The following is a 26,497-nucleotide window of genomic DNA, read 5'->3' on the forward strand; positions in this document are numbered from 1 at the left end:
AGTTTCCTTGGGTTAGCACAGAAACAAACCCACAGCATTGCAAACCATGAAAGTATTGCTTGATGGAAGCAGAAAGGCTGGACGGGGCAGATACTGATCACTCACTGGCTGTAACCCACCCTGGCAGATACTGAGGGGCACGACAGAAACCTCAAGCAACAGCCACACTTGGAGCATCCTGCCCGCAGTCTGCACTGCCTGAACCCGCAGAGACCTGCTGGTGCTGAAGCAGAGATGCTCCTTATGGAGTCCATAAGGAAGGGACTAGAAAAGGGCTTGGGTTTTCTTTTTGAAGTTTCACCATAAACCGTTGCTTCTTGATAGAAGAAGCCTGGCTGGGCAGAGGCATTGAAAGGCAGCAATCAGCCAGCACCAGCAGCCATGTTCAGGGAAGATCAGGCTCCACCTCAGTTGGAATGTTTTCTTGGTCTGGTCTCTGTTTGGTGCTCAGTTTCTGAACATCCATACACTTTTCAGACAAGGAAAGAGCAGTGCTATTACTGGAAAACTGGCCAGACAACACATGTCTGTCCGTGAAGAGGCTGTGGGGAACCAGTGGAAGAACCCATCTGCTTTTCTTGGCTTACATTAGCTAGAGACAGTTACTCAGAGATAGAAGACCAGCTGCCAGTTAGGCAGCCTGAGACACCTGATAAGGCTCAACACACCATGCTGGGGCCCGACAGTGGCGGCTTATGACTTATCCAAGCAGCAGCTCACCAAAGCAGCAAGGCAGGCACAACACCACACCCTGACCTCCCACAGTTGCCTGAGGATCTTGGGATTATTTTTTTAAATGAAACTTATGGTTACAAAGGTGACATGGAGAAGGTGGGAGGGAGATCACATACGGTGGGTCGTGTATAAGAACGGTTGAGTGAGATGGAGGTGGACCTTCAAATCGCAGAACAACAGTTAAGGTATTACCACTTCTGAAGACAGCTGTGGTATGCACAGGAAGGCAAGAAAACACATCTATAATGGCTTTACTTAGAAGGGGCAGTAGGAACAAGGCAGACTCTTAAACAAAAAACATGGCATTTACATGGTTCCTGGACATCCTATGAACTAAAGAAGCCCACCAGCTTCTGGAGAGATGGAGGGGAACACAGGAGAAAAGCACTCTCCTCCCAGGGGCGACAAAGTCTCCCCTGGGCTTCTGGGTTTCTTGGAAGGGAATTTCTCCACTCATGATGCCCTAGGGGAAGGAGGCACATCCACAGGAGTCCACTCCTTGTTTAATGAGTCTCTGTCTTCCTGTGTGGTCTCACTGATCTCAAGTTGAAGGACAGAAACCTACTTACAATAGCATCCAAACCACCAGCTGTGCAGCAGTCAGGGGACTGGAACAAATTCCTTGGGAGAGAAAGAGCCAAAAGGAAGAGATCCTTGAGCAACTATGGCCCCAATGGCCCTGTATTGTCAAGCCACAGCCTGAGAGAGCCTCTAGAGATGCTGGTTTCTCTCCATCAACTATTATCTAGGCTGAGCAGCTTAGAGTTGAAGGTCTAATCTGGGTGTGAATATTGAGATGGTTCCAATCATTCCTGAAGCTGTAGGTTTCCTTTAGGGCTCTCAGCACTACCCTTGGGAGTTAACACTCCTGACCTGTTCCCAAGAGGTAGTGATTTCTTCCCATCACACCTGGGAAAAGAGGATGCCTCAGCACCGCTCCCGAGGTAATCCCCTGTCTCTCTGCAGACAGAGCAGACTGTTAGGGAGATCGCAGATGGCATCTGTTCTGCATCAAGGTGCTGAGGATGCAGAGCTCCACAACACACACCACTGTGGATTAGCACCAATGCTCAGCTAAACGGTATTTCCAGGCTCCTATCAGCAACAACTCTTAGCTTTACTACCTTACCAAAGCCTTTTTGCCCTACCAGCCTCAAACTCCACTGGCCATGGGATGGTGCCACTTGTACATCTCCATTCTGAACACACCGGCAGGATCAGCAGCTCTCCAAAAGGCAATTTTCTGTGAACTTAGATTAACTGTATGTTTACGTCACATGAGCTTGTTGCCTCATGCCAGGAAATAACATAACTCAAACTGCAGAACCAAGATTTCTTTCTCCTTTTTTTTTTTTTTTTTAATTACAGTTTTAGCAGCAAGTTTTTGGGTCAGCTTTTAGAAATACAATGGTATCACTGTCAGATTTTTCTTAGAAGGTAAAATGCATGGGGTTTTTTTCTGGTTGATTGTTTGAAAGATGATTATTTTTGTGAATCGGAAAATTCTACCCGAGCATAACACCAAGGGCCGAGATCAAGAGCCATTCAATCACTGTAATAAAACAAAAGAAATGGAAGAATCCTTCAATAGAATTACTTCGAAGTATGAATGCACTTGAGTGGAAGCATGACTAATTTGCACCAACTGCATGCACATTTGACAGAACTGAAGCAGCAGATGCAGACCTCTTCCCCTTTCCCCCTACCAATTACTGGTATATGCTGGTGCTCTGCCATCATCACTTGACATCTTAACTGCTCCTTTTGTAATACAACCTAGTATTTGTGCATGCTCAATGTTAATTTTGGGCCACGGGCAAAGCAGACTAAACATGCAGATTAAGTCTTGCTGTCCAGAAACATGAAGTCCACTCATCTGCATCTTTTCTGCTCTTGAAAAAAAGTGGAAGCCATTGTAATTGTGGGCTTAAGTTAAGTAAGACTTATACATGAAAAAACCCATCAAGAAGAAATTAAATTAACGTTATTTTAAATTAAGATATTTCTTAGTAACCTAGGTCTTCATTGCATCTAATGAAGATGATGATCTTACTGAAAGCAACCATGGAGAACATGGATCTTCATATGTTTATAAAGAAACTTCGCATATTGAAAGACCAGTGTGCCTTCTCAGTTGACTTTTCTAGAATCAACATATCCAGTTCTTTCTGATTTTCCATGGAGGTTGTTCTAGCTTTCCCACCTCTCTTACCTCTTGACTTAATTTAACTAATTTATTCCCCTCCTCCCCCATTCCAGGTAAGGTGGAGCAAATACTACTCATGCCACCCACGCATTACGCTTTACAATACCTCTCAATTATTTCACAGGGGTCTTTGTTTTGTCTTGCAACAAATACTACATCATCACTGGTTGTGACACCCGGCTTACTCCCTGTTTTTCCCGCAGCATCCCATGCAGCTCAACCCCCCACCCACCGCGTGAGGTGAACGTAACACAACCCTGTCTGTGTGCCTCTCTTGCATGGAAGTATTCTGCAGTTCATCTGCACTGAATGTCATACTTAGATTTTAGGTCACCTCTTCAATTTATCAGACTTACTCTGAACCCTCGTTCATTTATTTAAAATTACTCAAAGCAGCTAGTCAAGGACAGATGTTCATCTGGATTCCACTTGACAGCACACCTTGTTCTCTCTCCATTTGGGCAGGGAAATAAATCTCCTTGCAACATCTTCTTCCTTTCTTCCTCCAAACCAGTCTGAGCCATTACTGTAACAGTAGCGAGCTCTGGGCTACACTTTTAACTCCCTTTTGTGGTCTTGTGGGACACTCTCAGAGCATCATTAAGATACAATCTTGATCTCTTCCTCCTTACTAACTAAGCATATAACCTCATTCAAGGAAATTGTTTGTTCTCTTCAAATCCACAATAGTTTTTTTTCTCTTTTAAAATGAAATTACTTTTTGAATACTTACAATCACACGTTTTAATAATTTCAGCATCTTTTGTGGATCAAAGCTATTCTGATGTGTCTGCAACTCCTTCAGTCCTTTTTCAACCCTCTTTTCATATGCAGACTGTGTTACCGAAATCAGCTGGTACAGGCAGAGCTTTAAGCAATCATTTACATTCAAATATCAATCTGGAACCTATCAAATGCACACCGCAAGACAAAGGGGCCATGAAGCTTCAATGATGTTAATGTTTTCTTCAAGAATGCTGCCATGCCTTAGAAAAGCCTCTTTTTCCATACACTTTTACTGCTGTTACAGTGCTGCTGTTCTACGGGGGAGATTTACAAGAGGACTGTAAAGCGTCATGCTTCTCACATCGATCTTTCTATGACTTGTTTATTTTACAAACTAAGAGGTGACTCTTCCAATAGCCAGTCCTAAACTTTAATCCTGCTTCTCGAAGTCAGCTGTTTCTTTTCTGGGAACCCCACATTATTAACAGCAATTAACCTTCATTAGGAATAACAATCCCACAAGTGGAAATACCCTACTTCACAATTCTGGGGGCAATGCAGAAACCAGAGAGTAGTTCAACACCACATCATCGCCTCTGCAGGGTAACAGGCGCTCAAAAAGGTCCTCCCGAAAGCATAAAGGCATTTGAACTGAAGTGCAATATTCTACCTTTACTTATAATCAGGAAAAGAAAGTAAGATTACAAACATAGATGCAAGTAGTCAAGAGGAACTGCTAGTAAGAAGTTAGCCACCTTAAACAGAAGGATTAAAAAGGCACTGAAATCGCCAGCCCTTACTCCAGGGCTTGTTCTGAAAATGAAGAACTGTGCTGACCAACACCACCTGCCCCTTGGCAGGGAGGAGCCATACTTGCTGTCCCAGCAGCTGCACATCAGCTGGGAGGACAGAACCTCCCTTTCTTTCCTCTGGCTCACCCCCAGGCAGGTACAACCCTTTCCTCAACTCCCAAACATTTCCATCAATGCTTCCCAGTTACTGTTCCATGACATTGTCTCTGCCACTGATGACTTTTTTTCCCAAGCCCTGTATCACTCCAGCTTTGTCAGTGATACTTTTGATTCTCCGTGTTCCGCGCAGACTGCCATTTCATCAATTCCATCATATCCCGAGATCCTGGAAAGATCTTTGTACAGGTTTTTTTGGGTTTTTTTTTTTTTTTTTCATTTTAAACAGAATCTGGTGTGTTTGGGAACAAGGATCATATGCAAGAACATCTCCTAATTGGCCCATTGTATTTTTTGCTGAAGCTCACAGGGTGTAAACACATACACACACAGCCCCCCATTACAATCAATACCTCTGTTCCCACAGACCATATTTTTCCTCTTCATTGGCTTCAGCTCTTTTACATGTTTCCCATGACACAGCACAATATTGGGCATTGTATCTGGAGTGGAACCGCCCTGCAATTTACTCCAGCTGCTGCCTTTGCTGGGTGATTTCACAGCAAATAATCATTTGCTCGTTAATATACAGTCACATTAGTAACACTCCAGTTTGAGCATTCTTGGGGGGTGGGTGGGGGGTGTATTTCACAGGCTTTTATTTTTAAATTGCATTCCCGATACAGGAGTAAATCCTTGGGTGTTTCTACTGTGTCCTCAGGTATTTTTTTCTACTTGTTTAAATGGCAAAGAGTGTCATAGTCCACATCACCTGCCTCCTCCCCCTTCCCCCATAGCTGCAGGTGGCAAGGGCCTTGGAACTTGAGGCTATTTCCCCTTGTCCTGATGATTTTTATCTGGGAGAACAGACCTACCCCCACCGATCTACAACCTCCTTTCGGGTAGTTCTAGGGAGCAGTAAGATCCCCCCGAGGATCAGGGCTCTTGGGAGAGGCAGGCAGGGGCAGGCAGGGGCCTCTGAAGCTTGTATATATGGTCATACTGTAGAAGTGTCTCTCAACTCTTGAGTCAAAGACCCCTTTCTTTGTACAAACCTGTATGAATCCTTGTTTGCACTTCCAGAAACATTTCAAATATATAACCAATGGCTACAAAGATTTCTGCTCCTACACTTCAAAACTACTAGTCTTGAAGTGATGTCTTTTGGCACCAAATGAGATCCCTGCAACCCTCACCGTCAAGCAGGCGACAAGGGCAAAATGCTGACGTGAAAGGGGCAGTTCACCCTCAGCATCACACTAGACACTCTGCCCTCCCTGCCAGCTCTCTGCTCACACTTTGTGAGTTTTCTTTGCAGCCAAACACCGAGATTGTGTGTAACACAAGCAGTTCGGAGGAAGAGCTGGCACAGAAACCAGCCACATCCAATTTCTATTTTCTCGTACGTGACAAGGTTAGAGTAACCATGAAAACAGAGTCCAACCAGCAGTCTAGTAATACTGCTCACCATCACCAGCAAAACTGTTAGGTGCTGTAGCTGCTTTTGTCCAATTACAGAAGTCAAGGCAACAGAAATACTAAGCATAACCAGCTTGCTGTAGCTTGGGGAAGGATGCTGTGCCAAAGCCTGAAGCACAATCCAGAATCCATATTGTGCATCCTTGACACAATACTGTTTCCTAGGTGAGGTCAGACAACAACTGCAGCACAGAATTTAAGTTGACAAAGCCACAGCTGACTAATTTAAGACGTACTTTGCAAAAAATGCCTTTTAACTATGAAAAAGCCTTTATAGCTTTAATAAAAATGCCTTCAGGCTTACAGAGTTAGTCTCTGCAGCTGCCATAAACAGGGTTTTGTTAAACTTGGCTGTACTGTTTCAAACTGCTGGATGATGGCAGGTTTAAGAACAGCTGATGAGCTCCGTATGGTGGTACCAGAACGACTATTATAATTACTTCCTACTGCAACCTCTGCAAAAATGCAGCAGTATTTCAGCTTTTAGATCCTTCTTTTCGTTAAATTGGAGTTGTTCCCTCAGTAGTATGGGGCAAATAATTCGTATTTTCCTGAAATAAGCTCCATGTGATGAATATACATGACAAAGGACATAAAAGTTCACAAAGGAAAGAAAGCGTTTTTCACATTTAGCATTTTATCAGGCATCTGGAGGCCTAAGGTTTTGGGAGGAAGGTTAAGGTTTGCTTCACAAGGTATAAACTCAGGCCCGATCACAATGAGGTTAGAGGTTATTCCCATCTCCTGGCAGTTGGGGCTGACCAGCTGCCAGATCAGCTAGCAGAAACAAAGCAGGTAAAAAATCAAAATTAAAAAAAAAATAATATATATATAAAGAGGCTGGAGAAACTAAAATGCCTTGCTCCTGCCTCAAAATCCCAGCTCAGGCTCTGCCACGTTCGTGGTAGGAGAGGACAACCTTGGTCAACAGTCAAGATGAGCGAGAAGATTTTGGGAAGCCTGGAGGAAGCCCATGAATCCATATCCGTGTGTCTTACCTTTAAAGATTAATTTAAGCCTAAAAAGACCACAGCTGAACAGTCATCCCCTGCCTTTTCTGAAGCTATTTTAAGACTAAAAACACCTGAAGGAAGTTGTTCTCCAGCTTTTGAAGGGAACAGTTCAATTAACGGCTCAGCAACACTTCAGCTGCACTGTGAGATGTCCCCTAGATGAAACTGATGATGATCAAACAAATCTATTTTGATTTTCCTCATTGTTCTACACATGGAGCATCTAAATCTTTTTGTTAAAAGCCATCACAGAGACTTTTCTGGATTCTGCCCTCTCTCAAAGCACTTCAATAACCTTTTCATAGTATCAGAAAAATCTGTAATCCATTGCTAGAAACGCATCAAAATAACACCTCTTCTAACCAGGAAAGCATGGACAAGAGGAGGAAAAGAACAGTTAATCCATTGTCACCAAGAAACTTGTAATACCAGCTTCCCTCACTTTCCAAACCAACATTTTTTCCAAGAGGATGAACTGAATTTAAACAGAAACTTGAAATCTATATGCAGTTCATAAAATACAAAAGGAGCATTTTTTTTTTAAGTCACTCCTTGCAATACAGAATCTCAACCCAGCTATGATGCATCTTTGCAGCACTGCACTGAAGTTTCCCTTCTGGGAACATTAGCCTTGGCAATGACATCTAAAAAAACCAAACAAGGAGACTCTCAGATAACTTGTTACTGGAACATTTTCATTTTTGCTCCTTTTAAAGCAGACATCTAAGCCATTTCTGAATTATGAATGAGGAACTTCTCCATTAACAGCTGTTTTCCTTACCTCTAGCAAATTCTGTACTACTGAAACTCAGTAGCAGAGCTCAGAAAAATCTCCTGACACTTGTAACGGCTGCACCACCTTGTAACACCAGCTCCAAACTGCACCAGCTGACGATGCTGTCCAGCTCCTTACTCAAAAAGGAAACGTCACTTGTCAGTAATTGCTATTTATTTATTCAATATCTGCATGTGAGTTATTTTTGCAAATCATTTTAGAAATACTGCCAAATGCCTTTTATTCTTTACGCACAGCACATTACAGTTGCTATTAGCGTAGTCATAAAAATAATATGTCAAGTTACTAGGACACCGATAACATGCAACACCATACATGAAAGGCGTGCTGTTCCGGAGCAGATAGATGAGAAGTAAGCAATTATGAGCCATTCTGTTACACCCAATGGTATTAGAAGCAGGATTCCCAACCTCCAGTAAAAAAAAAAAAAGTTTCCTGTAGTTCAGTTTTGTTTTATTGCTTAAATTTTTCATAGATGCATAAAATCTGCTGGGCAATATTCACTAGGTTGTATAAATACAGGACAATTACATCTGATGGCCGGAAGCATTTCAGACTAAACCCACCCAACTAATACCATGTGTACTGACTTCAGAGAAGCTGAGACTACTCGGGGGCTTGAAGATGTGCATCATTTTTATTTGTGATAGCTGAGAGCATTAAGAAACATTTGCCATTGACAAAAATTAAACAAAGCACAAATCCTACTGCCTTTAGAATAATGAAGAGGGTAAATATATAATGGCTTATTTACTCTAAAGGTTGCAGGCCGACTGACTGACGAAAGCATGTTTTTTTCCCCAGAAGACCAAGGACTTAATGGCAATGAAGTTGTCCTTCAGCAGATACATAAAGTATAATTAACAATTTATTATGCAATGAAAAAGCCAAGACTTTACTGCTGGCGCAGACCCTGGCTGCACTCAAGGCTGCGCTGGGTCTGCCCGCGCAACATTCAGACCTCAAGCTGTAACGCTGCGCAGCTCTGCGCTTGGGGAGCAGCGTTTCAGACCTGACCTCCTCTTTACCTTAGTCAAGTACCTAAAAGGCACGACCTCAGTTGTGTATTTCACCTTATGTTTCTATGCTTTTAATGAAAAAATAAAAGCATGTAAGGGAGAAGTAGTAACACAGCAAGAAAAGGCAGTACTTTTATGAAATCCTCATTCCCCTCCCCTTGATTATTAACAATTATTAACATCATCTTTGGTTTTCCTCACACGCAAGGCTTGGGAACACATGAAACACAGATGCTCCAACCGACATTCGTTACTTTGACCACGCTAAACGTGTTGCCATCTTCAAAGTCTTTTGCAACTCTGTTCTTTCATTTTCAAGGAAGGAACTTGCATTTTTGGCCGTGAGAAACCCCCTCTTCTGGAGTCCTCTCATTTGCCTACCACTGCTGTGGGCTTGTGATTTCTTTACCTACCTTCCCTCAGGGTGCACCTACTGCATTCCCACCCCTAAGCTCATCTCTGGAGATCTCTATCTCGAGGTGACCCGTCAGATGTGCTCCCATTACACCAGGTCAGACAGCTCACCCTAGGACAAGAGCACACAGCATCTTGCTGACTCATGATAAATTATTACAGCAAGCAGCAGCTCACCATGTACGACACAAGTGGAACGAGATGGAAATGCATTTGCCAAGTAATACAGGCCATCAGAGTAAAGAACTAGAAGCTCATGTTTTGCTGGAATAAGGCCTCCTGACCACCAAAGCCTGAGCCCACGCATCCCTAGCGAGCAGCGCTCTCCCTTTGGGCACCGAGTATTTATTAGGCACTGCAGCTCCGATGCACCTGAGCTTCCGGGGTCTGACAAGACCGAGCTCCTCAGCTTTCCCACTTCTGGATGCGATGTTCACCTCCTCTTTACATGCACTCCATCAGAGCACGTAACAGTGCTAATTTCAGCTAAGTGACTAACTCCTACTTCAAAAGTCACTTTTGGGAGGTTGAACGCATGAAGTGGCCCCGTAACCAAGAGCTCTATTCCCATACAACCAGTAACATGTAGCGTAACAGTAGGATATAGAAAGATTCTCACCTCTGACAATCCAACACGGGCAAACATCTGAAAATAACATTTGGAGGCCACAACATACGCAAAACGCGAAGCTTTGCCCTTCAGGTCAGGGTATGAGGAGCATTGCACTAATGCAGATCGTTCTAGTTATTCTTGAAGATCTGCTGCTGAGACCAGCATACTTGCCAACAGTCTTTCACGAATGCCGGCGCCTTTCCAGCATTGCAGGCACCCCGCAGCATCAGCCAGCACTCCTCAGGACTGCGTTCCTATGATCGCTCTGAACAAGGAAAAGGATTTTTCACTTACCCTGTGAAGTCCCTTGATGGACCAACTCCATCAGGATCAGACTCCCCTTTGGAGAAAAATGTCAACCAGCAGATAACTCACCTTCAACACCAAGGTAATTATTATTTTTTTTAACATGTATTTTAAATGAGCAAGGAGCCTTCAGATAGCTCAGAAAGCCACCTCTGCTGACTACCTCAACTTGCTGATTCCAGCAGCATCCGGATGGGGTTCGAAACCTGTTTGTGAATTTCCAGGCCTTTTGCAGCTGCACTTATTTCTTCCCTGCAGGTATCAGCCTACACTGAACACTACCAGAACTCCCTTACGCTTTCTCTTCTTACACCCACTTCCCTGCTACCGTTCTGTTTTTCTCTGCCCGTGTCGGCAGCTTGCAGACCAACTCCTAGAGGCTCTGCAAAGAAAACCAGGCTATAGGTCGGCACACTTAGAGCACAGTTAGCATAAAGAATTTTATTGCGGAGTTGAAAGTTGTTCAGAGAGTAGGTAGGGACTTGAGTGGCTCCAGCTGGCTGGTGATAAAAAAATGCCACTTAAGATGGTCAGCATAGGACGATGATGGGAGGTCACTTCCAACTCTACTGTGTTTAGGCAGTTGCAGAAGAGACCTGCAGTCACAAAGAAAGTGAAATCGCACCAGTTAACAGCTCTGATATAGGCTGGGAAGGGGGGAGAAGGCAGTCCACTTCACTGAATAGTGACGGCAAAATTAAGCACCTCAACAGAGAAAGTGTCAGCCAACAGCTGCAACAGCCAGAGCAGCAATACAGCTTACCTGCAGCAGTTGCTCCACATCTTTGCCATTTAGCAGTTTATCAGGGTAGGACAGCAGATAAAGAATACTCACCGAGCAAGATTCAGGACACTGAGCTCTGTGAAATAGACACATTTATATAATGAGCAAGAGCTCATTAAAATGGAGGTAATTTGACAAAGCTCCTTGACTTTCAGCATCACCGTGACAACCAAGTACCTGAAGAATCCCCTGTGCAATGAACCAAGGTGCCGGTATGAGGCAACACGCAGACACTAGTGCTGTGACCACGGTTTTGCTGAGCCTTCCCAACATCCAGAACTATACCTCCTATATATTCCCTATCGTGGGCACTTTGCCAAGTCCAACTACACATTTTCTTGAGATTATAACCCTAAATCAACTTTAATATATTTTCTGACATATCAATTTCAACAGGCTTTGGTGACCGTCTCTATTAACTCCTGTCAGGCATTCGTATGGGCTGACTCAGAGATACAGTCTTTTGAATGTGTAAATATATATTCTAAGAGTTGATTTAACAGACTTAGTACTTCTCTCTCCATTAAGACTGTCCTAGATAACATTGTAACCGAGCATTAAACAATCCTCAGCTTTTTCACACCGGAAAATCACCCCCTAAGACAAATGATTTAAGTGAACTTTAGCCTGTTCTTCAAGTACTTTGCACTGGCCCTGATGCCACGGAGATCACCAACTCCTTCCTTCCCTTTTCACCCTCTCTGCCAACCCCAGCCCAGCAATAGCCCACACAGTCAGGAAAATTTAGTCCCCCCAAGAACTGTCAGTGTGGGGTACTACGCCGGGGTGGGAAGCTTCTTCCTTGCTCCCCATCAGCCCAGCCTTGTTCACCGACCAACACCAGAGAGACTCTTGATTTTGCAAAGCTTTGTACGACGAGTTGTAAGAGACATGCTGGCAAGTCGTACTTCGCAGTGGAACTGAGCTTGAGTAAATGTTTTCAGAAGAGCCTCTGTAAAGTACGGATAATCACCAGTTTGATCAACCGCCACCACCTTCCCACTTCTGTCATACACAACTTTAAAAAGCAGGTACCGTTCATCTCTGGACACTGACGGGCACGCTTAGTAGCACTGCTCAGAAATTCAAACCAGAAAAGTTCATACTTGTTGCCTAACCACTACCCCAATAATAGCAGACCATTTTAGAATCTAGTGATAATTTTATTTTAAAAAACCCTTTGTAACTCATTAAGTTTGGTGCCAAAATTGGCACTAGGTCCGTTTGCCAAAAGCAGGATTATCCCATTATCCCTCTGAACAAAAACCAACAACAGTAGAGAAGTACAGCTTTCAGGATGCTAAGTCAAGGACATTTGAACAGCTACTCTCAATATTCTGCTGTAAGACAAATTGAGCAAAAGTGTCCTTAGTGTACAGAAAGCTACATTAACCTTTCATGGTAGGTTTTCTTTATTACGAGTATTGAAAATAATTCATGAACATAAGAGCAGCAAAAGTTGGACTAACTGCAGTTATTTTGCCTCCAGTCTTTCCTCCTCCCTCCCTTTCAAGTCCTCCATGGATACAGAAACCAAAGCGTATGCCATGTGAGAATATAAATCAAATTGTATGTTTAAAATGGATTTTAATTTACGTACAGCAGTTACCATTCGTGAATGTTACACAGTCCCTGCAATTACATTCTTTGTAAGGTAAGTCTTTATTTTTCTCTACTGAATTTTCTGATGGAGAAACAGAAAGGAGGGGTGGAATCAAGGAGTAAGGAATGATCACAGTCATTAAAAATGTTAGGAATTCTAGTAGTAAACCCCAGAGTCTTCTATGAAGCTCCAGAAATAAATGGTGGCAACATGTATATATTGCAATTTTATTTCATTCGCTCAAACAAAACGTTAGCATGTAAGAAATTTAAAATGACACAATATGATAAAAATAGCAGAGAATGAACTGAGGAACTAAAAAGAAGGTAAACCTAAATGCATGAAAAGTCAACATTCATTAGTGATCATCTTCAGTCTTTGATTGACACTTGATGCTCGGTAACTTTTTTAAAACAATGAACTGGAAATCATTATGACTATCTGAAGAGATTTCAGCACCAGCACTAAGATTTTTACATTCAGTTGGTTTGCAGTTGACTTGGTAGCCACTTGTCTATAGTGCAGGTTTATCACAGGTCAGATCACAGTGTTGAGGAAAGCAAAGCCTTCCTGGCATGAGAAAGGATCCCTTAAACTGCCCCAGCTTAAGACATCCATTGTACAAAAGCACAGAACCACCACAATATGGTTTTTAAAGAACTTAGTAACCAGTAAGCAAAATAAATCTTAGCTTCTGCAGTTCATTTTCAATACTGAAATCTCTGGAAACGGTGCAACTGTCAGTAGGACAGGAAATGTCTACAGTAATCTTTAATTCAATCCGATTTTCTGGAAAGAACCAATTCGGCAGTTTGGGATTACAGAAAGTATGTACGTAGAAGCAGCACAAAAGACGACATCTGTTCCTTTTTCTTTTAAACAGAAATCATGTTAATTGTAGACCAAGGCACAAAACGTTTAGTGCATAAGCCAGTTCCTTGCACAATCTAGTAGTTCAGCCTTTAATTTTGGACCACTTACACCCATTCACGCTATTCCACTATGCTACTCCTGAACTCTCCTAGAAACAAATCCAACATGATTTCTGACAAGGGTAAACGTCCTTAATGCTTAAAAAGTCCATGTAAAACAAAAAGTTACATCAACAAAGATGAAAATGCCTCCTCTTGTTTTCAGAAAACCAGTACTTGACAAGCTTACTATGGATTGGTTTTAATGCCTTCAATAAATGCATGCAGAAAAATGTTTCTTCTTTCTTTTAAAAAAATTAATAAATGGAGTTAAGTAGCATTTCCACTGTAGTGTTCTCTTTAAAATCTGAACCTATAGAAACAGGAAATGTTGGAAGTGGAGAAAAATTTCCCCACTGAAGCCTTTCCAAAGCTGTAAGTGCTGTTTTGCTTTGGTATTCAGCACTTGAGACAGTATGGTATTAAAAGCATTTGTCCTACGAATGGAGCTGCATATACTTTTAAGCTGAAACATTAATCTCTCCAAAAGTTGTAAGTAAACTTTTCTTTTGGGTCAGCACAGACCCCAAAGCAAACATGGCACTGTTACGGCTCAGAAAAATTGACAGTGCAAAGGAAAAGGGAAGATTTTGATCCATACTCTTTGTCCGAAGTACTAAAGATCCAGTTCACAGAATTTCTATCCCACTGAACTGTACCACGTTAAAAAAAAAAATGGAAAAAAATTACGTACAAGCATAAAATCTGAAAACCCTGGGAAACAGAAAGGTGGCATCTCCCCTACAAATGATTCGCTAACTGTTGACCAAAACCAATGGTATACACCACTGCTGTTTTTCAGGGTTTGGGTTGTGTGGAGCTGTGGGGGTTTTTTTTGTTGGTTTTGTATTTTTTGGAAGGAGGGTGGCAGATAAATTAGGAGATGGGGCCATTTACTGTGACCTGATGCTCTGTCATTCTAAGGTAGCTAACTGCTGTCCCGTTTCATTAAACAATCAAAAAAGGAGTCTCAAAAGAGTGAAGCAGAGGACCATGATAAAATGGTAAAGGACAATGCACTTACATAGGGGCATCCTCAGTAACTCGGATGCCTACACGTTTGTTCTCTCACCGAGAAATGAGTGAGGTTCCCATGGGAGTTTCAGAACCATTATGGAAGTAGTACTGAATTTCAAATAGAAAACTGAAAAAAGATACAAAAGGACTAAGTACCTGGTTCCATTAACATGGTTACTGATAAAAAGTCATGTTTTCCTCATTATTACACATGCATGTAAGATGAAGGAAAAGTGTAGAAAGTAATAAAAATGTGTCACCTTCCCCCTCCCTCATCCCGCATCTTTCTGGGCATAAATTAAGCCTTACAAATGAAAAGGCTACTCTGTGACATGCAATTTTTCTTTTAATTAAAAAGCTGGCTGTGTTGTGTTACATTACAAAAATGTCCACATGCATAAATCTAAAAAAAGCCCCAAAATCTACTGTAAATCTACAACATACTAATGATTTACATTTGACTGCTGATTCGCATTATGTAGAAGTCTTAGATTTGGTAAAGCATCGTAACAATGTAGGAAGGCATCTACATCTTTAAACTCTGGACTGTATTTGCTTTTTTTATTTTCCTATAAAATTGCATGAAGGCTAACTAGAGAGGCTTCCTATCATAAAATTCCAAAATCTTGATATGTCATCACTGTCTAGGTCATTCACTTACAAATATTGCCCTTTAAAAGCACGCGTTTCTAATTGTTCCATGTTTTGTGAACTGAACTTCTACACATCTGATCTTTTAAATTATTCATGGAAATATCAGATATGATAGGAAGACAAACCTGAGATACATTTGAAGTACAACAGTATAACTTGCTAACTCCTTCATTAATAAAGAAAACCTCTCTGAAAAGCCTTCCCAAGCTTTTCCCTGTTTTTTGTCTTAACAACAAATTCTGAAACATGTGCAATTTTATCTTGACATGAGTAGACTTCAAAGCACTGTGATCTCGTCTGATAGGTGTAGGAATTTCTGCATAATCATTACAGTAACTTTATGAGTCTTTTCCACCCTGCTGTAAAGGTCAGAAAAAAGCTGCAAACTAGGAGGGGAATAGCATATCACCGGAGTGACGTGTCTGAAGCTTTTCAGAATAGGTTGTTTCTCCCTCCTTCCAAGTGTTTGTCTGTCTCCGTTTTCTTCTAACAGCTCACAAAACGTAGTCAGTTTTATACCAAGTTAAAGAGTCACATCGGCTTAGTACTAGTCTTTCTATGCAGTATTCGACTTGCTGAGCTCCTGCCTGATAGCTGGAAAGAAAGAGAGAGATATTAACAAATCAAATAGTCAAAGTCAAGGCAGAAAGCCCAAATACACAACTGAGCCCTTAAGGGCAGCTCACCCTGCTCCGTAACATAACTTGCGCGTAAGACAGCTTCACGTGGCTTCAGACAAATGGCATTCTCAACCAGGCAGTACCCTCCATCCTCCTCTTAAATTTTTATCAGTATCTTATTTTTCAGTTCTGCGAGTCTACGACCTTACCTGATGACTATTACTACCACTAGGATTATCAAGGAGCATGTGTGTGGGCTCATTTATTTTAATTTTTTTTTTATTTGTTTCAAGAGCAGCCTCAGGGCCCTTCCTTGTTTGCATTGTTCCGTTCTAAAGGGCTGTGGTACAGAGCACAGTCAAAACACAGGGGAAAACCCTGCGCTCTCCGTAGCCCCAAAGCAGCCAGCTCCTTCTACGACATCAGCTGATGACAACTGATATTTTACCAGCAGTGGTATCCGTTTAATGCAACTTTCCCCCCCTCCTTTTTCTGCAAATCCCTCCAATACAGCAACTCTTCAACCACTTTTAAAAGGGGCTAGCTGGTGTCAATACTCTATTAAAACAAAACACACAGGAGAGAAAACATTGAAGCCTATCGATCAGAGCAGGTCTGGCACAAATGGAAGTATGCCGCCAGACTAAGAACAAAGTGACACCAGTGCACCATTCTCAGGCAAAACACATATTTACATTGCTGTGCACCTGCAGATACTTACTGTAAACAGCAGCAGCAAAAAAATTGGTACCTACCATCAATGAGTTCTTCCTTTAATTTCGTTAACTCCTTCCTCATTTCATCTAAAATGTCCTATGGTGTCAGAGCATAAATAATAGATTAGTTTTACCACCTGTAGTTTTCTGCAGAGAGAAATCTGAAATTCCTCCAACCTTTAACCCTTCTGAAATGCATAACTTGCTCTTTAGCTTCCAAATTAATCCCCAAAACCTAAAGCATCCCTAAAACATTCTCACTGCAGGTACAATGAAGAAAAAACCTTCTGCAGAAGTCCTACAAATTGATTCCTGTAGAACTTATGAGAGAAGGGACATACTGAAGTTAGAATGCTACACTAATGTCATTGTTAAATAAAAAAAGAAAAAGAAAAAGAAAAATACTTGGCACATCCCTTTCAGATAAGAGAGCTTTCCTACAGATGAAGTGTGATGTGGAAAGCAAGAAGTAGCTAATTAAAAACCGCAACCCAAGAAAATATTCACAGGGGAAAAAAAGGGGGTGTGTGGATATCAAGTTATCAAGGTATTCCCAGTTACCAAGTGGAACGTGAAGGAATGAAGGTGCTGGAGTGAAGTGCCACCCCCCACTTGCTGTTTTCTCCATCCTTTTGTCTAAGCCACATTAGCTGATGACTTGGTGACGATGCTTTTACAAGCAGGGTGGGGGCAGGGTCTGTTTCTGCACAGGAGACCATCCCCTCCTGGCCAGATCTTCAGGCAGCAGGAAACTCACCCAGCAGATCTCAGCTGTTTCTTTCTCAGCTTTGGGGTTAGCGTGCTGTTTGCAACCCCAGCGTGCTTGCTGAGTCCTTTACGAGCTGCTGGTGGAAGACACATGCATGGACACACCTTCCCTGCCCAAAGCCATTCCTGGCCTAAGAGCATGTACCAAAGCTGCAGAGGCAGGTCTCCCGATTCACCAAGTCTCAGACAAGACTTTTGGACAAACAGCAAGAAGCCTTGGAGCAGGAGTGTGGCCACCAGCTGCCGGGAAGGGCGGTGGCAAACAAGAGCTTGCCATGGGTCCAGCAGAAATAGAGTGTGAGACTATTTTGCCTCCAGAGAAAAGAGTTTTATCAGAGGCAGCAAGAGTCAGTGTGCTGGAAACTTGGGAGAGCTGTGCTCTATGGGATGAGAGAATCCCCATCCTCTGTGTCTTCAACTCAAAAGAACAACAGAGAAGAAAGAAAAAACAAAAAGCACCTGTACACCAGGGGAAAAAAAAAAAAAGAAGAGAAAAAAAAAGACAGAAGGGAAAAATAAAGGCAGCCAGACTACGCTCAGCAGCAGCATTTCATGGAAGCTGTAGCAAGAGTACCGCAAACCCTCCGGAGATGCCAGGAGTACCCCCTGAACTAGATTCTAGAACCACCCACCACATGCTCCAGAACCACCCACCAGGCCAGAACCCACTGTAGAACCACACACCAAGCCAGAACCTGATCTAGAACCACCCACAGAGCCAGACCCACTCCAGAAGTGACTCCTAAGCAGGAACCCAATCCAGAACCAGTCACTGGGCGGGATCACGCTCCAGGAGCCAACCACAGAGTTGGAACCTGCTCTAGATCCAACCACCAAGCTGCAACCCACTCTCCAGAACCTCCCTCTCCACTCGGGGACCAACCCATTCATCAAAACAGCACTTGAGGGAGATCCTTCACCGGCAGCTCCACAATCCACACCACTAAACCCCACTGCTGCCAACACCACCGCCACGGCCCTACAACCACCCACCCCCCGAACCCACCAAGCCTGGAACCCACTCGCTGTACAACCAACCACCACTCTACAGACTCCCGAAGGCAGAGCCCCCCCGGCAACAGCGAAAGCACATCACTCCCCAAAATCACTTTTGCCCAAGCGTCACTCAGCAAGCCACCAGCAGGCCAGCTACCCCCATCACACCACCCCTCTTCAAGGTGGCCACCTACACCAGCAACAGCATGCTGAAATGGGCTCACGCACAGGAATATGGCCTCCCTGCCGCACACTGGCTTCGCGGTTCCCTTAACATTACCAGATGCACCACGAAGCACAACAAGGCAAAACCACACGGTAGCGTTCTTGCACGTGGACAACTCCAAAGACCTTACACAAGTCTGCTCAGGCCAGCATCAGCCCAACGACTCAGGCAACGACTGCCATCAAAAGGACACCTGTACTGAAAGCACCTACAGCAGCAGCAAAGGGGCCTCCTTCCATCTTGGGGCCTCCTCAGCAGCCGGGGACTTCTCAGGAGTCAGAGGAACACGAATACCTTACACTCACTTGCTCCTCTGGGGCTCCTGTTCTTAAGAACGTGGAATGTCTGCTCAGTCTACAGATCACTAGTGCTCCTAACCAACAGCTCCTGTCTTCATACAAGTCACAAGAGATCCCGTGCCGAGCCTCTGGTGGCACCAGTTTGTCTGTTCGGCAAGTGTACTTGACAAAGGCCCATCACCTACAGGTAACTGTTACCGAACAATTTCCAAAGCATCCCGTTATGTCTTGTCCTCATCCAAGAAAATGCAGTTGCTGACGCCTTCCCTTCCCAGCTGCTCCTCTGCTCTTCGCCAGGACAGCTACACAGAAGGTGGTATCACTGGATGCTCTTTCACCACCGAACTCATGACCACGGATGGTCACACCTGCTATTAAAACACGGTGATACCTGCTCTGCTAACACTGGTCTGAGGGCTTGTTTGTCTGGGGAAGGTCTTCCAGGCAAACCACTTCGCCAGTTCCATCTATAGATGGTACCGACACCCTACTCATGCGAAAGCAGGAACAAGCTTCTGTGAGAAAGTAATGGGGCTGTGCAAGCTGCCATCCTACACTTACAGCTCGTCAGAATACTCAAACATGTCTGGGGAAAAAGAATGACTAATAATTACAAAATCATTATTTAAATTTGGAACTAGTTAACCAAACAGTTAAAACCACACACCGGACAGCTACAGGTCCTTATACCCAAGTTTTCTAACGAAAGCCTTGCATACATACCTGCTTCAATCTGTCATAATCCAGACCTTCTGACTGTACTCCATTGGCACTGGGTTGCCCCGTTGGTGTAGATTTTGGTCTGCAGTACAAAAACAGACCCATGAATTACTGGTCACTCATTATTACAGGGCACATAGGACTTCCCCGCCAAACTTGCTAACATTCATCTATTGAGATCATAGTAAAGAATCAGAATGCAAAAAAAAAAGAAACGTTGCGAGTGGGAGGGTGGGAATATCAGGCAGACCCAAAACACCACACAGTAGAAAGCAACAAGAAGGAACATTTTCCACACACTGGAAAATATTAATTTCCATAAGAATAAGTTATTAGTTCAAAACAAAAACCTTTCAAGTAGCAGACAGATTTCACTGTCAGTGGTTTCCGATTTTTTCGTCATAGGCATGAAAAGCTGAACACCTTCAAACGTGCTTTCCCTTCTCCCTCTTCAACCGCTTGCTCATTACAAAAGAGGCCCTCTCAAAGAAACACTCCTGCTAGTGACTACGTGTTGATGCTCTACCTGTGTGAATGCTGTGGAATCACCCTGGCAGATTTTCAACATCTGACAGGACACGGCTGAGCAGCCTTATCTAACTCCCTTCCCACTTAAATTATTCCATCAACTGCTTTCTAAAGCTAACGAAAGCAAATAAGCAACAGCTGCAAGATTTATAGGAATACACTTGAGAGAAAGTTCTAGTGGTTTTGACTATGTCATGTTCAATGCTTGCTTATGTAATACTCTCTCAAGATACCAAAAACTTGCTTACCACATCATCTTGCATTTTTAACACACGTTCCAGAAGAAGTGGGCTGTCTACCTTCTCACTTCTTTGTTCTGATCCCTTCTGCTTATACAAGGTGTAACTCAGACTCATGCACTTACTACACTCCCGCAGGGCCTTGCACACCTACAGGTATGAGCAGAGACAGAACCTAGATGCTAACTGTGGGAACACAAAAATGGTTCTTTCAAAGCAGGGATGGACTACAGGTGGTGTGGGCCACAGAGGGAGGAATGTTCTGCTATTCTTAGTTGCTTTTCACATCCTGGCTAACATTCTCTCTCCGTTACTCTATAAAATGTTAAGCCAAAAAGAGGCTGTGGATGAAACTGCTGACACTCCATGTCAAGAGGTTTCCCCGATGTTTAGGGTTACCACAGTACGCTAATGTTAAGGAAGGGCAGGGTATTAACAGACTAAACTGGGCCCTATTTCATCGCCCTTGTGTGTGCGTGGCATCACTGAACAAGAAAGCCTGACCTAAACTCAGTGTCTCACTTCTAAATTCTTACAAAGCAGGAATTCGTTAAACACTCCATTTTTCTGGATTTGTTGCCTGAAGGTGCAGCCTCATTTATTACAATGGAAGGCGGTAAGGAACAAAAAAAGACAAACCAGTAGGAATGGCACAGTTCTGCACTTCTGCCTTCTCTCAGATATACAGCATAAAACTATCTTTTATCAGAATAAAGCAGAATGTGTGAGGGACAAGCAGTATACCCATTGCTTTAGGCTTTCCATTTATGTACTTTTAATTTAGCTAACAAAAAAAGTAAGTTGTGCTCTCACTCGGAAGAAAAAGAATAGTGAACCTATATGTATTTCTTCATTGGCCTGTTTTTACAAAATCACTGCCTTCAGCCTCCACGCATCTTCCCTTACAAGACAGCAGCTCATCCATGAAGAAATTACTGGATTATACTTTGTTCAGTATGAACTGAATGAGTCTCATACTGGATTGTTTTGATGACTTTTATAATCTGACAGGACTATTTTCATACTTGCTAAGTGAAGGAAAACACTCAACAGAAAAGGGCATACCACCAAAACGTCATTTTGATACTACAGGAACTTTCTCAGGTTTGTGCTCTCCAGCAGATGCCTTTACCTCTTGTAGGTCCCCAGTGTGAAAAACGTTAAGAAACAACAAGGGACACAAATTGCCTATTTTTGCTCCCCCAGCCCCTAAATGTAATGGGGCATGCCTGTGTCATTGAAGAGCCTGGCACATTCAAAAAAATTCCTGAAAACCTTTATATATATATATATATATATTAATCGCTAATGATTCCTTCTGGGACAGGCCGTTATAAATCGGTACACCCCAGCCTATCCATCTTTTCAAAAGGCAGTAACTCCAGCGCACCTGGTAGAAACCTCTTGACAATTTTTTCAATGCTTCACAACTATTTCTACGTATTGACAAGTTAGTTATTTCAAGCCTTGTGGCACCCATTTAGGGAAAACCTGACAGCAGTTAACCATGCCGAATAGTCAGAAGGGACTGTATTAACTGTCCCTCTGCTGCCAGACTTTGCATCAAAGCAGAGAGGTGCAGAAACATCCCGTGTTGTTACCGGTTCTTCACTTGAGATCACAATACTGAGTTGTTACAGCTGTTTAGATGCAAGTCTACAGCTGCTTAAATGCAAGTTTCAAGAGAGAAATTGCTAAAATTATTACTGCTTGAAACACACCGAAATGAAATACATGATCCACCGAGTAAGACAGAAAACAAAATACTCAAGAACTGGATAGTGGAATAAGCTGGAAAATAGAATTTGCCTTGCAACCACCAGAAAATCTGCAGCGTGCACTAATGCTATGAAGACAAACCACAGTTCAGGATCTTTCACAACTATTTCGATACAGGCAGTGCTTAGCTCGTTATGAAAGAACTCCTTGCTCTGAAACATTCATCAAGCTGAGATCTTTGGCAATGGCTGCTTCATTACCTACCTGATACTTAAAGCGTTACTTGCAGTTTACACCTCAAACTGTGAACACAGACTTACTCCAAGCAGAACAGCTTGAGTTTTCCCCAAATTCTCCATCTAAAGTTTCTGATCATTTCCACTGACTATCGCTTTGTTCCCGTACACTACGGCATTACAGCCTTTACCCAACACGACTGAAAACAGAATCAGTGTCCTCTCAAATGCAGCTCCTGGCAGTTAAGGCACCTACTAGCTGCCTTAATGGAAGAACCCAAGCAAGAGCATACTTTAATATTTTAATAAAATTTTTTATGTCTAATATTTCAATACTTTAAAGAAAAGCTCTCCACAGACAGACTACTTAATGTTTCTTTTGTTTCAGATCTTTAGAATAAAAAGACAGCTCTAGCAATCATATACTATATATTCCTGCTATCTGTCAAAAATCTGAACAGAAAAGCCTCTTTATAAACTCCACCACTCAGTCTTAAGAATGTATTCCATTTTTGCTTTCCAAAACGCAAGACAATCTTCATTCACATATGAGACACTGCAATCTGTAAACTAGCTAAATTCTAATCTCAGGCAAATCTAGCTGTCTTCCCTGCAAAATTACCCTATTTTTACTTCTTCAGCTTGCTTGGAAGAAAGATTAATGGTGAACGCAGTTGCCATTAAGAAAACCTTTAACTACTGAAATTTAGAAAATCCTAGCCATTCGATCCCAAGGTGGCTAAATGGCTCTCCCGTGTGGTTTTTCATAGCATTGCCTAACAGGGCAGCGAGGCAACCTCGACAGTCCCTAAAACACCTTAAATCAAGCATGCAAGATAAAGGTTTTATTCATGCCAACATGCAGAATACACCACCCAAGATAAGTAGCTATCAGGGGAACTTTTCATACAAAGGATTAAGTAGTCACCACAATTAACACCTTCATGAAAGACAAGGCTGGAACTGGACTCGGTAATTCCAAGGGGCTCTGTAACACGTTCACCTGTGGAAAGCTCTTCAAAGCTGAAGGCTTCCAATGTCAGCACTTTATTATGACTACCACTTCAGAGAGCAAAACTGAGATCTACAGCTTAAAATACACATGATGTCAATTCTAACTTGTGAATATGTTCCCAACAGAACCACTAATTTATGTTTAACAAGTCCTTTTGTGGGCTGGGTTTTTTTTTTTCCTTTCTGATGTTTGTGTCAGGCAAAATCTGTTTGTTATCTTTACTTAAATTGTGAAAAGCAGATGTGAAAATTAATTGGAAAATTAATTGGAAAATTGTTATTCCTGTGTATGTAAACCTACAGTTTTGAAAACCTGCTTCTCAAAACACTGCAAGTGGTTCACTAAATCCCTGCGTATCCAACAGGAATTTGTACCTTTGCAGGTGGTGACTGCCAGAAAACCAGTACTTAATACAAATTCATAGCGGGTTCTTAAGCCATCTCAATTTGGCTTTGACACCATCTGCTTCTAACCAGTCCAAAAATGGGCTCAACTGGACAAACAACATGTGAAGAGGAACCTGGTGGTGCATGTGGTGATTACCAATCCATGTAGAAAAAGTCCAACCCTGAACTGGTCAAAATGGTTATTACAAAGTCTCAAATCCCAACAGGATGATACCTGTTTAATGAATCATAGAACCTGTTTTCAGAACCAAGCAGGTTTTTCCATGGAGATTCCCGTCTACGAAGGGGAGAAACACTACCTTAACAAGCTATAATAGGCCTTAATTTGTTCAGTTTTAGTACCTCAAATACCACGGAGTTCCACTAGTTGAGTTCCAAGGGTTCTACCTGAACATTTCAAGAAATACTAAAGGCACACAGCTTCAGTCTTTTCCAAGTCTGCTGCCAAAAAAAGCCTGATTTTAACCAGGACCCTAGTTATTTTTAAATACTTAGAACATTCATTCTGAATTAACAACTCCTTCATTGTCTACCTGTTTGGAAGCTCTGAAAAGAAAATTTTGCTTCCTTGCCAGTTTCTTAGGTACACTTTGTTTAGTCCCTGTTAATGACTCGTATCCTCTCTGTAGAGCTCAGAAGCAGGTTCCCAGTCCCTACCAGGCGAAAGAGATCCCCTTTTGACAAACAGTATTAATGTTTCAAACAGCAGCACGCTTTAACTCAAAGAAAGTTACTTTAACAAGCTGCTTGCAAGATACGCTTGGCAACTGTAGGGAATTAAGGAAAATGTAAGGGACAGTCAAGAGAGACTTCTACTAATACTGTTTCTTTCTTGGTCCATGACACAACCCTCATCCTGGCAGGGCAAACTGTCAACGTTGACTAGAAAACTGTACCAGCAGTCTTAAAATGTATGTTATGACACCTTCCAGCAGGATACGGCCACACTGGAAAATAATACTGATGTTTGATCAACACTGAATTCTTATTTTGGAAGTCCTTTTCAAGTATACAGCCAGTGAGGCCCTCATCAACCTGAATTCTATCAACATTTTCCATTGGATGGTTGAAGACAAAGGCTTGATGGAGAGATGGTCTCAATTAAGTCTCAAAACTCCTCTGTACTCCTGTATGCCTCAAAGTCTCAGAAAACATGTTTAAACAGACCTCAGAAATCTTTAAATTTCACCTGCTGAAACAAGATCAATGAAATAGAATGCACAAACCCATTTACAGGAAGCTCTGGCTGTAGGGACAGGTAGAATGAAGACTTAAGGACATCCCAGACTCCCCAAAGGGGTCTGATATGAAGGGCTGCCCTATTTATTAAGGCTTTCGCTTTCCTTTCTTCAATTGCTTATCCATAGAGTATCTATAGCCAAAGGGCCAGGTCAACAGCTGTCTTAATATGAAATCTAAAATGCTCTTTAGGATTCCTTACACAAATTATTTCCGTGACAGGTTCCCCCTCAATGTCACGTATCAATACCTCAAGCTCCTTGAAAACAGAGAGATGTTGGTTAAATCAGGTAAGACCTACTGGGGAGTGAGGGAAGTGGACGAAGCTGGGGGAAGTCAAGGCTAAAGGTAAAGCAGTATTTTGCTACGCTGACAGTATAGCAGAGAGGACATGGCCACCAACGTCACCTGCTTTTTGACAAAAACCAAAGCAAAGAACCAGAATGAAGGCTGCAGATATTTTAAGCTCCTGGACTCAGTTGAACGGCAGACAAGGATACTGGTACCTGCTGAGAGTGCTTAGTGTTGCATTTCAGAACTGAAGACCTCAATGGCAACCTCAACCACCCGTCCTGCCACTTAGAGAATAATTGGTTTTTCTTCTCTTATCACCAAATCTTGTGTAGCTGTATCCAACAGGCCAGAATTTTAAGGAGAATTCAAGAAATTTCCAACACAGCACCCTCAAGTTTAACATGTTCTTTCAAGAACTTCGGGTAACTGTGACAAATTATCACAGGTCAGAATCCTTTAACCTCTGTACATAGAATATACAGTAATTCTAATATGAACCACAAGCCTTCTGCTTAAGGTGAATGGCACTTAAATGTACCTCGAAAAATAAAAGAAGAATTGCTAAAGCAGCCATTTCACTCTTTTGCATTACTGAAATGTCTACTGAAACACTCGCTGCCTACCAAAGTTCCAGCTGACAAGTTACCAAAGATCGGTTAATGCAGTGAAGGATGTTTAATACTTGTCACATTTCTCTAGGATGGAAGTCCTTGGATTGGTGTGAGACAGCTCCCAAGAATTATCAAAGAATCAAATCCTACCAAGGTGGCTTAAGTATCTAGACAACCATTCTATGCACAGTACAGAAATGGAGAGGACAAAACCTATCCACTAGGTTTGCTACTGAATATAGGAGTCACAGCACTGAATTTGGTCTTCCCTTGCAAGAAATTTCAGACATTAAAATATAAGGAAATAGAAAGAATTAATTACTGCTGTAGGCAAACATACACCTTAATAATTGGAGTTACACATCAGCAATTGTTAAGAAATCTTTTGGGGTTTTACTTTTGACTTTATTATCAAAAATTTCAATTAGTAGCATTCTCCAAAAGCAACTCTTGATTCCTAATTAAACCTGCCAAGAGCAGTTCCACAGCAGTAAATTTAAACCCATACATTTCGCTTTTAATACTATTAAAGTGATATTTGCTATTTTAGTCCAGTAGCTTTAGCAGCATGAGCAACAACAGCAAATGTAAGGAAAAGGTATCTGGTATAGAAGGGAGTA

The 26,497-nt window shown here is 42.3% G+C and overlaps 1 protein-coding gene and 1 long non-coding RNA gene across 11 annotated transcripts in view; one reads left to right on the top strand and one right to left on the bottom strand.

Annotated features, from left to right (window-relative positions):
- The first annotated feature begins 6,243 nt into the window (after positions 1–6,243).
- LOC129737255 (uncharacterized) lies at positions 6,244–26,486 on the top strand. The gene is made up of 4 exons (XR_008734929.1): positions 6,244–10,297; positions 12,489–12,653; positions 23,082–23,432; positions 24,597–26,486. It is a non-coding gene; the product is annotated as an uncharacterized LOC129737255 (long non-coding RNA).
- Positions 12,816–26,497, bottom strand: part of ENAH (ENAH actin regulator) — a 99,494-nt gene continuing 85,812 nt past the window's right edge. For 7 of the 10 annotated variants that reach the window (XM_055725639.1, XM_055725641.1, XM_055725643.1 and 4 more), the window contains 4 exons: positions 23,948–24,010; positions 19,593–19,671; positions 16,620–16,677; positions 12,816–15,838 (listed from right to left, as the gene is read on the bottom strand). In XM_055725639.1, the coding sequence (XP_055581614.1) occupies positions 15,801–15,838; positions 16,620–16,677; positions 19,593–19,671; positions 23,948–24,010 (238 nt within the window). In that variant the 3' untranslated portion in view covers positions 12,816–15,800. The remainder of the gene's footprint in view (positions 15,839–16,619; positions 16,678–19,592; positions 19,672–23,947; positions 24,011–26,497) is intronic. The other 3 variants (XM_055725640.1, XM_055725642.1, XM_055725644.1) reach the window with 1 other exon arrangement.

The sequence above is a fragment of the Falco cherrug genome, chromosome 13 (genome assembly GCF_023634085.1).
Source record: "Falco cherrug isolate bFalChe1 chromosome 13, bFalChe1.pri, whole genome shotgun sequence".
Lineage (NCBI taxonomy): Eukaryota > Metazoa > Chordata > Aves > Falconiformes > Falconidae > Falco > Falco cherrug.